At 27.6% G+C, this 13,457-nt stretch overlaps 1 protein-coding gene across 1 annotated transcript in view; it reads left to right on the top strand.

Moving 5' to 3' along the window:
- LOC135963658 (myophilin) overlaps positions 1-7,658 on the top strand; it is a 21,240-nt gene extending 13,582 nt beyond the window's left edge. Inside the window, exons 2-3 of the mRNA XM_065515601.1 lie at positions 6,809-7,129; positions 7,198-7,658. Of these exons, the coding sequence (XP_065371673.1) occupies positions 6,809-7,129; positions 7,198-7,380 (504 nt within the window). The 3' untranslated portion in view covers positions 7,381-7,658. The remainder of the gene's footprint in view (positions 1-6,808; positions 7,130-7,197) is intronic.
- Positions 7,659-13,457: the final 5,799 nt, after the last annotated feature.

Below are 13,457 nucleotides of genomic sequence, written 5' to 3'. Positions count from 1 at the left end.
TAGCTCCTAAATATACATACAAAATTTCATAAAAATCGGTTTAGCCGTTTCGTAGAAGTTCAAAAACACAGAGATTGTGACACGATATTTTTATATGTTAGAAGATTATGAGTGCTGAATTACTTATCTGAGGGGGACCTTGTATGGGGACCTGGGAAAAATGTTGCCCGATTTTCGCCATACTTTACAGTATAATTTCAGAGAACTTAAAACTAATTTCTGGATTATTTTATCAGTATTCCGAGGGGACATTTGTAAGGGGGCTTGGGGATTTTATTTTGGTGTTTGCTAGAAATTGCTATTATTGCTCAAATCAACTGAAACTTAATCTGCTAAAATCATTGATTTTAAAGAAATCGGTTTTAGTTGCCGCTGAACGTGTGCTAAGTGTGTGTGTGGATAAATACATTTACTTTTTAGCACGCGCACATTATTATTGTTGTTGTTGTGTATTTGATGATGATGTTGTTTTTTTTTAGACAGTTTTTACAAAAAATTATTTTAATATTTTGTATATTTTTGCATACATATAATTTGTATGTGTTTTTCAAGCTTTATTGTTTTTGTAATTTTATACATATATTTTTCACTTTGATACAAAATTACATTTATTTACAAGAAAAACAAAAAAAAATATGTATAAAATAAGAATAACACTAACGCAAACATATGTACATTGTACATAAATATATTTATACTTTAACTAACTATATGGGCGTATATAAGTGTGGATTATAGCAAATTTTATATTTTTTTATATATATACACCATAAACACTTATATATACATATGTATGTATATACAATATATATGTACATTAAAATACTATATACATACATATATATTTTTTTATTTAAATTTTATTATTACTTTAAATTTATTTTGTCGACGAGAGTGTTTGTAATAAATTTTATTTTTTTATATACAATTTTTATACCATTGTCCTGTGTATATGCAAAACTATTTGGTATATGTGTTTGTATATGAAATAGTTTTTTAATATATTTTTTTGTTTTTTATAAATTTCATTAATTTTTCCCTACATTTTTATTTGTTTAACTATAAAAGTTTTTTTGCTTCATACCCGTATGTATGTAAATATATTCGTTAGTTTCTATATTTGAAATTTGTTTCACTTGATTTTGCTGCTGTTTTTTTTTTTTTTTTGTATAAAAACATAAAAAAAATATTAATTTTAATTTGTTGCTTTGTTTTTATGCTGCAAACTCCATTTGGTAGTTATAATTGTTGCACGTTGCAACAATATCCTCAACACAAAAAGTACAGCCAAACTGTGTGTTATTAAATGACTTTATGGTCATAATATTAAAACAATTTGTTGTCATATTAATGTGTGGTAAATGTTTAATAAAAACTATATAATTTTTTTTCAAAACTCGTTTTGTTGGCAACTTTAGCGGAGGTATAATTTATTACACTCGTGTTAAGTGGACTTAAATAGAAAAGTATTTATGGGATGTACGTTTTTGTTGGCTTGTTTTGCATTGAATTTGAAATAAATATCAACAATTATGAAAATTTGTCTGTACGTTTTTTTTTTTCAATTTCCACTTAGGTTATTATTTTATAAACTTTTTTTTATAAATTTCTACAAAATAAAAAAAACGTTTATTGAATATATTATGAAATATTTATAAATAATTGATCATGTTAGATTCTACTTCAAATGCTTCAAAATTAATAAAAACCATTAGATTCTAAAGCTGACCATTTTAAACTTTTGTTAAATTCTATAAACATAAAAGCGGTATTGACAATGTAGAGCACTGGCCTGGTAATGTAATAAAAGATCACATTAGCACAAATTAAAAACCAAATACATTTGAAATAGAAATGTTTGCTATACTAAAATATCAAACAAAATTAAAACAGTTTCATTAAGGACATTCATTTCTGTGTGATTCCAAATTGAATTTTATTTATTTTTCTGAGTTGGTCCTAATGACTTTATATAATTTCGTAAAAATTTAACAGATTTTTTCATTTCAAAACATTATTTTTCTTTATTGTATACGAAATATTTAATGACATGTTTGTGCTGAATTCTTTCATTCCAAAAATATTATTTTAACAGCATAATAAAAATTATGCAATTATTTAAAAATTTATTTAATTTTTCAAATTCATATGGGTGTATTATTTTTATGAATTTAGGATTTCCGTTGCTGCTAATATGCAATTGTTATTATATTTATTATTTTGCTACAAAAAAAATTCAAATAAAAAAAATTTGTCTATTTATTAACCAAGTTGCTTATTATTTTTTTATATTTTTTTTTGTTTAAAACAAATAAAAAAAATATTTATTGTATATGCCAGAGACTGTTTCAGTATTTTTTCGGTTAATGTGTTTAGACAAAGTTTATGACTGGGTCGTGTGCGCAAAAAATATGGCCAAACAGTGGGTGATGAGAGTAAAATGTTTGAAATATTTACTTGTATTTTATTAACTCAAATAAAATTAGGTTAGTGTTGCACAAATTAAATTCAAAATCAGCATGATGAGAATAATTTTTTTTTATATATTAATTATCACAAATAAAATTTAAATTCCAGATGGGGGCTTGTAGCAAGAGCTGATACACAAAAAAAAATTATATTTCAATTCAAACATTTATCCCATATTGAACTGGTTTCAATTATTTCACAATTAAATCAAGTATTCATTTGCTCAAAAACAAAATTTCTTGATATTTTCTATTGAATTTTGTATTTTGAATTTGATTATTTTGACAATTGAATATACAATTTTCGTTATTGGTTGAATTTCAAATACAAAAATTATTGAATAGATGATTTTCGTAATTGAAAACACATTTTTGTTATTTTTTGTGTTTCAATTACGAAAATTATCTATTCAATAATTTTTGTATTTGAAATTCAACCAATAACGAAAATTGTATATTCAATTCCCAAAATAATCAAATTCAAAACTCAAAATTCAATAGAAAATATCAAGAAATTTTGTTTTTGAGCAAATGAATACTTGATTTAATTATGAAATAATTGAAACCAGTTCATATGTGACAAATATTTGAATTGAAACGGTTTAAGAAATTGTTTTTTCTGTGTATGTTGGCTTTTAAACAAATTCTCCTTAATAAAAAGTGCTTGTAAAACTGAATTCAAATACAAATAGCTGTTAAAAAAGGTCAACATTTTTATCATTTTAGGGAATAGAGGGCAACAAATGCAAAATTTTTAAAAAGTTCTCTGTATTGTAGAAAATAATACAAGTAAAAGTAAAATTGTGGAACTTTTTTCTTAGGTCTTTCCTTGGGCCACTGTACATCATGGAAACTAATACAGTTCACCATCCCTTTCCTAATAACAATTTTTTTTTACTAGACAGTGTATATATATGTGTTTTGCCGCATTCAAGTGGGTGTTGCGTTGTATACAACTTGATTTTTATTTTCTTTTACTGTTGGCCCACAGCCAATTGGCTTAATTAAATTAAACAGATTTTTGAGTTAGAAACAAATATAAAAAAAATAAATAAATAAATAAAAGTCGTATAGAAAAACAAAAACAACCAAATAATGCACGAAATATTAAAGCAAAAATATTTAGAACAAGCTAAACGTAAATAATTCCAGAAATGCAAACAATATTTTGGCACAAATTCAATGTCATACAAAAGTTATACAAACATACTTAAGGGCTTTCAACTAAACAAACACACACAATATAAGGAAAATTAAACATTTTTCAAATCCTCCTATTTCTCTCATTTCCAAAATCAATTTTAATTTCTTTATACAAATACAAATAATTTTAAATTTCATTAAATATTAAATATATAATCGCTCCATGTTTTATTATAATTTTTCTATTTAATAATTAAACCAAAAACCACTTAATATTTATGAGCGTTCATTTAAAATATTAAAACCACATACCCTCACAGCTCTTGAATTTTAAATAGTTTCTAATTAATATCAAATTGTGGAACAACTCTCAAAAAAAAAAAATAACAACGATTTTTGTAATAAAAAAATTAGTTGAAATGAAAAAAAAACTATATATTTAGCATATTTTAGTTTATAAAATGCATTTGGGATTTAAATAATGATAATAAATTCATTGTAACATTAATATTATGAATATAAATTAAAATTTATGGGGAAAAACAAATTGTGCAAAACAATACAATAATGAGAGTATAAATGGAAATTCTTGGAAAAAGAAACAAAAAATTTATGGAAATTTAGCAATAGAAAGTTGGAGATAATTGAGTAACCCAGTAAAAAATTAAGCTAATACATAAGATTTTTATGTTCACTTTGAAAAAAGAGCTTCTTAGAAGCAGTAATGTAATGGAATAAACCAGCATTTAAAAGCGAGCAAAGATCTGTAAAATAGTGTCCAGAAAGTGTCAATATACCTCCTCTTAGGTCAATGCCATAATAAACAGAGAGCTCCCTCCTTTCTAATTATTTTTACGATTATTACTAAAAAATACTCTGAAACATTTGTAGCCAGTACATCATTTAACAATATTAAATTTTAATATATTTCGAAATTTGCAACAAATACAATTTTGTATTGGATAAACTACATAAATTAATGATTTGTTTGAATAATAGTTTGAAACTACACAAATATTTAGTTACAGGCAAGAATTACAAAGAATTTGAAAATTGATACAAATTGAAATATGAACACAAATAACAAGGGGAACCAAATATATTTCCAAAAGAAATAGTGCAAAAAATTATAGTAACAGAATTTTAATAACTGCCAGTTTCTCTATGTCGCTCAGTGCCGCCCGTAGAACAAGTGAGGTTGCAAAAATTAAAATGTCATGTGCCCCAAAAAAATATGTCTTTTACAGTAAATTGTCCAACGATTTCAAAACTGCTACTCTTATCACAATCAGATTTTTGATTCAGAAGATATAGCCCTTCAAAGTTGACTGATTTTCAGTTTTCAAAAAAACAGATAATTTTTAGGTAATTTGGTCCGCTTTCAGACATAATATATCGAAAACTATGTAACTGATCGTCATTACTTTTGACTCCTTTGATAGATATATTTATTAGGAAAAGAATAAACAAAAATTGTACTTTTGTATTGGTCCAGGTAAATCGATATTTACCAACTATCCATTTTTTCAAAATTTCTCAACTTTAAAGGAAAATAAAAAAAAACTTTCAACTTCTATATTTGCCATATTTTCAAAATAAGTTCTTTGATTATTCCTTTACCTAATGCAGCAATTTTCAGCTGCCCGTCCTTGCTCCATTTTTAGCTTGAGGTAAAATTTTGAAAAAAGACATGGTTCCAAACGATATTTACCAACTAAACATTTTTTCAATATTTCTCAACTTTGATGGAAAAAAAACTATCAATTTTTTGCCATATTTTCAAAATAAATTCCTTAATTATTCCTTTACCTGATGCAAAAATTTTCAGTTGCCCGTTCTTGCCCCATTTTTCTAGGTAAAATTTTTAAAAAAAGATATGGTTCCAAAAATTACACATGACCGTGAAAAACCAACCAAAATTTTTTTTTTTTAATCTTTTCTGGAATAATTTTAAATCATAAAAGCCTTTAAAAAGAAACATAAACAATTTTAAAAACTATTTTATTTTACTTCCCATAAAATAGATTTTTACACAAATTTCAAATTTGCTAACCCAGAAGTATGCACCCGAAAGGCGTAGAACCATTTTTAAACACTCATTTCATAGGCTGATCAATTATCTATCATATGCCTTTTAAATTTTTTTTTTTTTATTATCTCATTTGGTTCAAACTTATGATTTTTGCAACGAAAAAACTCAAATGGCGCCACTGTGTGTCGGAAGAAAAGTGAATCGAAACAAGTAAGAAAGGTATATTCGGCTGTACCGAATCTTATATACCCTTCACCAAATATACTTTGAAATAATTTTTTTTTTCATATTTTTAAATAAAAGTATTTTCGAATTTTTTTAATTTTTTTTTTTAATTTAAAAAAATTTTTTTTTTGGAAAAAGAATTTATGACAAAAAAATCTTTTAATGAAAAAAAAATTTCAGGTTAAAAAATATTTTTCCCGATTTTGACCCATTGTAGATCCAACTTACTAAAAATATCTTTCACTAACTGTAATTCCAACTTACTATGGCGTTATATACATCGTTGCAATGGACTTTGAAATATCTATCATTAGATATACATATTGTCTATATTAATGACTTAGTAATCCAGATATACTAGATCAAGAATAGTCCAAAATTCGATGTTGTCCCTGTCCATTTGTGGGCCGATTTTGTCGATTTTAATAACAACCGAGCCGGAAGAAAGCCCGATATATTGATGTATGAATCATATATGTAAGTTACATGGGGGCTACGGAAAGTGGATTTCAACATACAGACGGACATACGAATTCGACTTCGCTATCTATAACGATCCAGAATATACATACATATATACATACTTTGAAATTATAAACGGAATGACAAACTTATAAAAATCTATAAAAAAAATATTCCTAAGTTTGTCATTATTGATCCTGGTGATAATTGAAGTCCATTTAGCTCTGTCGATCTGTATGTGTGTGTAAAATACTCTCACGCACAAAATACACAAACAAAATTAAAGAAAATCAAATGAAAATCTTTAAAATTGTTCTAAGTAGTTCGGTATTGAAAATAAAAAAATCTATTCAGATAAAACTATGATAAATACCAAAGAAGAAGACGGCCACAAACAAATTTATTGGTTTTCTTATTTTTTTTTAATTATTTTCAAAATTTCTCTTATTTATAAATTTCCTTTTCGATCTCATTTTAGCCCCGCAACAAGGAACAAGAACAAGAAGTTTTGAACTGGATCTTCGAAGTTTTGGGCGAAAAAGTACCCTCAGGACACTATGAAGATATCTTGAAGGACGGTATTGTCTTGTGCAAATTGATCAACAAGATGGCTCCCGGCTCTGTAAAGAAAATCCAGGAACGTGGTACCAACTTCCAGTTGATGGAAAACATTCAAAGATTCCAAGCTGCCATTAAGAAATACGGTGTACCAGAAGAGGAAATCTTCCAAACTGCTGATCTCTTTGAGCGTCGTAATATTCCACAAGTAACCTTGTGCCTGTACTCTTTGGGACGTACCGTAAGTTGTATTTGCAAGAATAGCAGAAATAAATATTAATTGTATTCAATTTCCCATTTTCATTACAGACCCAACACCATCCCGAATATACTGGCCCCTCTTTGGGTCCCAAAATGGCTGAGAAGAACGAGCGCACCTTCACCGAAGAACAATTGCGTGCCCACAATGCTGAACTCAACTTGCAAATGGGCTTCAACAAGGGTGCTTCCCAGTCTGGCCATGGTGGTTTCGGCAACACTCGCCACATGTAAACACCTGTTTTCATCCTATGTTTTTGTATTAAATTAAGTTTTCATCATGTTTTCCCACACATTTTCGGTTTTGCCATTAAAAAAATAATATACACAGATTTAATGTTATACATTTGTATTGTTTTTCCTGTTTAGTTTTCTATAATCATAAGCATCTTTTGTAATGTCATGTTGTTTATTATTATTATTTCTTTTTTTTTGCAAAAATCTTTACGTGTTTTTCTAATTAAGTAAAATAAATATTAATATAATAAAAAAAAAATACCAAAAATAACAAATTACAGTGTTTACTCTATGAAAACAAATAAACCTTTTAAAAGGTGTTAGAAAAACAATAATTTAAGAAAAAACTTCCCCATTATTTCTTTGGTATTTTCCATGGAAATATACAAATATAGATTGGTATTTCTTTTGGGTAAATGCTAGAGTGTGAGCTTAAAGCCTGTGTCAACACCTGAACACATTTAGATAAGCCTTATAAATATCAAGGTCAGTCTTTAGTTTATTTGCAAAGCAACCAACCCACAAAACAAACAAACAATAACAAAGTTGTAGACATCAATTTGCAAATATAATACGCATAAATACACTTGGAGAATGCTTAGGTTTAGTTATGGCTATAATAATAAAAAAACACTAATAAAAACGGAGACAGATAGAAATTATCATGTAAACCTGTTGCAGTTTCGTTGAATATGGTCTAACCATTATAGAAATGAATTTTAAGTAAATTGTTTTATATATTCAAATATTCATAAATACATACATCCGGAATCATTTAGACAATATTATTTACATTAGTTTCTAAACATCCCCTACAGTTCATTGCACTAGTTCCGCTACGTCGAATTAGTTAGCCACTGAGAACTACCACTAGTGAATTTTCAACCCATTCGCAACGTTATTGACTGGTGAATTTAACACGGGGATGTCATTGCAAGTGGCCGATTGGCACACTCTGCATAACACTTCACTATTAAATTCAGTAATACAAATACTCCAGCATTTGAGAAAAAAAGGAAAAATACATTTTTCTGAGAGAGGGGTTGAACACATAACCTCTCGTTTTCTAGTCAAATGCTCTAACCACTGAACCACAGTGCTCTTATTTGTACTGCTCTCTAATTATACCCTCCACCACCATAAGTGGTGAATGAGAGTATATATAAGTTTGTCATTCCGTGTGTAACATTGAGAAATATTCATCTGAGACCCAACAAAGTATATATATTATTGATCCTTATGAAATTCTAAGTCGATTGAGCCATGTCCGTATGTCTGTCCATCTCTGTAAAACACGCTCACGTCCAAAATACGCAAACAAACTTAGTAGAGTTGCAAGAAAAATGTTTATTATTGTCATAAGCAGTTTGGTATTGAAAATCAGCGAAATCGGTACAGTGGAACCAATGTTATGAATTAAAATGTGGGACAACCTCAAAAAAAAAATTGATAATTTTCACATATTTTTGGACATTTTTTGTAAATATATTGCAGCTAATATCATAAAATTTTGCACTCGTTACTTTTATGATAAAAGAAGTAACTCTGGTGAAAATTATAAGAATCGGTCCATGATTTCTCCTAGCCCCCATACAAATTTCTTCCCGAAATATGGTTCTATGGTCTATAAATGCCTACAGAATAGGAATATCCATAGAAAATTCAACAAAAATAAGTGTCGTGGTAAAAAAATTATATTACAAAATTTTTCGTGGATCGGCCCATATTTGACCATAGCCCCCATATAAAGTACACTTCCGAAAATCTCTTAAATAAGAATAAATGTCTTATAAATGTCGCTATCAAGCTGAAATTCGTCATAAATAATCCCCATATATACCAAAATCGCTGTACCTAATTCTATGAAGATCGGCCGATAATTGGTTATAGCTCCCATATAAGGACCACTTCCAAAAAACACAATAACCTACATAAATATCTAAAAAATATCAATATCAAAACAAAATTTCACACACATGCGTAGTTTATATTTAGAAATCATAGTACTGGATTTTGTGAATATCGGTCCATATTTGACCATAGCTCCCATATAAGGTCCACTTCCAAAAATCAGTTAAGTACTCATAAATCTCTTATAAATATATTTATCAAGCTAAAATTCGACAAAAATTATACACATATATATAGATATCAATGTACCAAATGTTATGCAGATTGGCTGATAATTGGTCATAGCTCCCCTATAAGGCCCATTTCCGAAAAAAGATATTAACCTTAAAAAATATTAAAAACATATCGATATCAAAATGAAATTACGCACAGATCAGTAATTTGTATCCAGTAATCATACTTCTGGATTTTGTGAATATCGGTCCATATTTAACCATAGCTCCCATATAAGGTCCACTCCCGAAAATCACTAAAATCCTCATAAATTTTTTAAAAATATAGTTATCAGGTTGAAATTCAAAACAAATTTATTCAATATATACAAAAATCGATGTACCAAACTTTATGATGATAGGCCCATAATTGGTCATAGCCTCCATATAAGAACCACTTCAGGAGAACACATTAACCTTCACAAATATCCATAAAAATCTATACTGAACCAAAATTTTACACCGATCATTAATTGGTATCCAAGAATCGTACTACAAGATTTTTTAAATATTGGTCCATAATTCGGCATAGCTCCCATATAAGGTCCACTCTTGTTAATAGCGTTGTTTATATGAAATTCTATAAAAAATAGCCCTTAAATACTTAGGACCATAATAGCTCATAGCATCCGTATATTAAACCAAAATAGTACACAGATCAGTAATTTGTATTCAAAAATCATAATACTGAATTTTGTGAATAATGGTCCATAATTGGCAACAGCAACAGCTCATATAAATACATAAAAATCACGTAAAAATATTTTATGACAATCGAATCATAATAGGTGATAGCTCCTATATAAGTCCCACAACCAAATATTTTGAAATTTGTCTAAATATATTTGTATACCCTTTTTTATACTCTGGTTCTTTTGATCCAAATGTATTAACTAATTATTACGTAAATTGTTAAATTTATTACGTTCTAATAGGAATTTCACCCAGTATGCAAAATGATTCGAAGTTATGTCGAAAATGAATAATTTTTTCGTAAAATTTTGTCGATATCGACTTCGATATAATGTCGAGAATGTGCGTGTTTTCCTAAGTAGAGTGCAGAGCGATAAAGAGTCGAAAATTATTTATTATTCTGATTCTAATTTTTATCGATATACTATACCTTTTTCGGTATTAAAAATGTTCTAAATTGATTTGATTTCGATTAAATATATGAACAATTTCGTATACTTTATACCATCGAGCAATTTCTTCTTTAAATAATGCATATTCAATGCCTTTATTATTATCCAATAATGTTGCGTTAGATGTGTTTTCATTTTCAAATGCAATAAACTCTGAACATATTTCTGATGCTTGCTGATTATGAGATTCGAATTGTCAAAAATACATCAATAATTGGCTGCGCTTTTCTTTTAAGACGTCTTTGATCCATTTTTCGTGTTAAACTATATTTTTATGAATATGTTATTGATAGGATAAGAAATAAAATTTTATTTTCTCACAAATTGACAAAAGAATAATATGTATGTATATGAATTTGTCAATTTGTGCAAAAATAAAATTTGACATTAAAAAAAAACTCGAATATTATTCGCCATTTCTATAAAATATTAAAATACGATATTCTAAAAAATGTAGATTGGATAGAGCATCATAATAAATTCATATTTTCGATTTTAATTCGAAATAAGTTCGATAAAAAGAACTGACTCGAAATGTTGCGTACTGGGCAGTTATTAATTGCTGAATTAGATACAATTTTTTGTCTTTCTAACAAATGTTATATTATTTCAGTTGTTATACCATCATATTTAGGTTGAGGGTATTTAAGATTCGGCACGGCCGAATATAGTACTCTTACTGAAGACAAATATCTGACTATTTTTTATTACTGAATATGCTGATGAAATATAGTTCAAATGATAACCATTTCACTACCACTTTAGCAACCGCAGCGAACTAGTTAGTTGTACAAGTAGTAATATAGCTAGTGAAAGGTTTCCAATTGGCACTTTTCAAACTGCTGGATCGTTATATTGTTCACGAGTGTTAGTGTTTAAAATGTGTACAGTTAAATTAACTGCCTAAAAGTATGCCCTTTTTGGGACATAAAGCATACGTATAGTGGAAAACATGGCGAATTTATTTACAGGTAGTCTCAACTCTAAAAAAACACTATGGATTTTGTATCTGTTATTTATGAGCTGTCAAGCAGCTGACTGCAAAAATCAATTTTTTTTTCACCGAGTACATCAACCCATTTTTTTATATTTTTATACCCCTCACCTTCGTGAGAAGGGTATATATAATTTTCCGACCATATAAAGTATATATATTAATGATCCTTATAGATAGCGGAGTCGATTAAGCCACATACGCCTGTTTGTCGAAATCAACTTTTCGAAGCCCCCAAATAACCTGGAAAAAACCAGGACAACCTCGATTTTTTACATATTTTTGACTTATATTTGGATTACTAAGTCACTAATATAGACAGTATGAATATATAATGATAGATATTTCAAAGACCTTTGCAACGACGTATATAAGTTGGACCTGACTCAAAATCGGAAAAAATATTTTTTAACCCGAATTTTTTTTCACCAAAAGTTTTTTTCGCTAAATATTAAAAAAGCCAAAAAAAATTTTAAATTTAAAAAAAAAAAAAATATTTAGAAAAACAATTCCAAAAAAAAAAATTTTCCAAAAAAAGTAAAAAAAAATTTTTTACGAAAAAAAAAATAAATTTTGTTTACCTAAAAATATTTAAAACTTTTATTTTGAAGTATAATTTGGTGATGGGTATATAAGATTCGGCATAGCCGAATACAAAAATATTATATTTAAATAAACAAACAAATATAAACAAGCTTTGACAATTAGAAGTGAGAAAACATATCGATCAAAAAATAGTCGGCTGGTTTTTTAAAATCACCTGTAATGAAATTTAAAGGAAATTTTAAATATAAAATTTTTAAAATACAACATCATTACTATTCATCCAATTGACTGTATTAATTAGACAATAAAGCAGGAATATATGTAACGATCTTATTATGTTTTTCTCCTGAACAATGCATAACCAGACCTAAATGGTTATGCATTGTTCAGGAGAAAAGCATAATAAGATCGTTACTTATATTCTTGCATTATTGTCTAATTAATACCGTCAATTGGATGGATATTAAAAATGATTTTATCTACATATTTTATTTCAATTTAAAGTTATCAGCCTCTATACAATATACCCTTTATAAATAATTATGAAAAATTACATTTCAATTATGTTTGGGTCTACTGGGGCGTACAAGTGATATTTGCAAATTTAAATAATAAGTATACGTCACATAATCCCTTTAAACCTAGGTTGGTTACCGATTGGAAGCGTTAATCGTGATTTCATCAAATATATAAAAAACCTCTTAATATTTCATTGGGCCATAATTGAAACTGTATAAAGCAATCAAATATTGTTATTAATATATGGAGGAAATATTGTAGGTCTTTAACAAACTATTTGTTTAACAAATAATTTTTCCACCTACAATTTTCTGCAGTGTACCGGACTGATACGTAGAGTTATATATCTTGCGTGTTTCATGTGTCTTATAAACAAAATGCATGGCATTTTAGATTAAAAAAAACACATACCAGCAAATGTGTATTCACTGCGTATTATTTAAGGATACATGAGAAAAAAAACTTCCAGAACATAATACCTATATATACGCACTCATACTTAGAAACACACAAACATTGATTAAATAAATAAAAGAATGGTCTGACTTGGTCTTACACACATGTATTATAAAACTACTAATAAATACATATATAAATATATGTATGTATATTTGTATGTATGGATGTATAAGTGCAAATGTGTTGAAGCATGCGAAAAATTCAGAAAAGTTTAATGCCATACAAAATAAACATTGACAATAATAACAGCAACAACTTAAGCCCAGGTGAATATTTAGAAAATTTTAT

Source organism: Calliphora vicina, chromosome 1 (assembly GCF_958450345.1).
Source record: "Calliphora vicina chromosome 1, idCalVici1.1, whole genome shotgun sequence".
Lineage (NCBI taxonomy): Eukaryota > Metazoa > Arthropoda > Insecta > Diptera > Calliphoridae > Calliphora > Calliphora vicina.
This window is presented reverse-complemented; position numbering and strand designations above follow the sequence as displayed.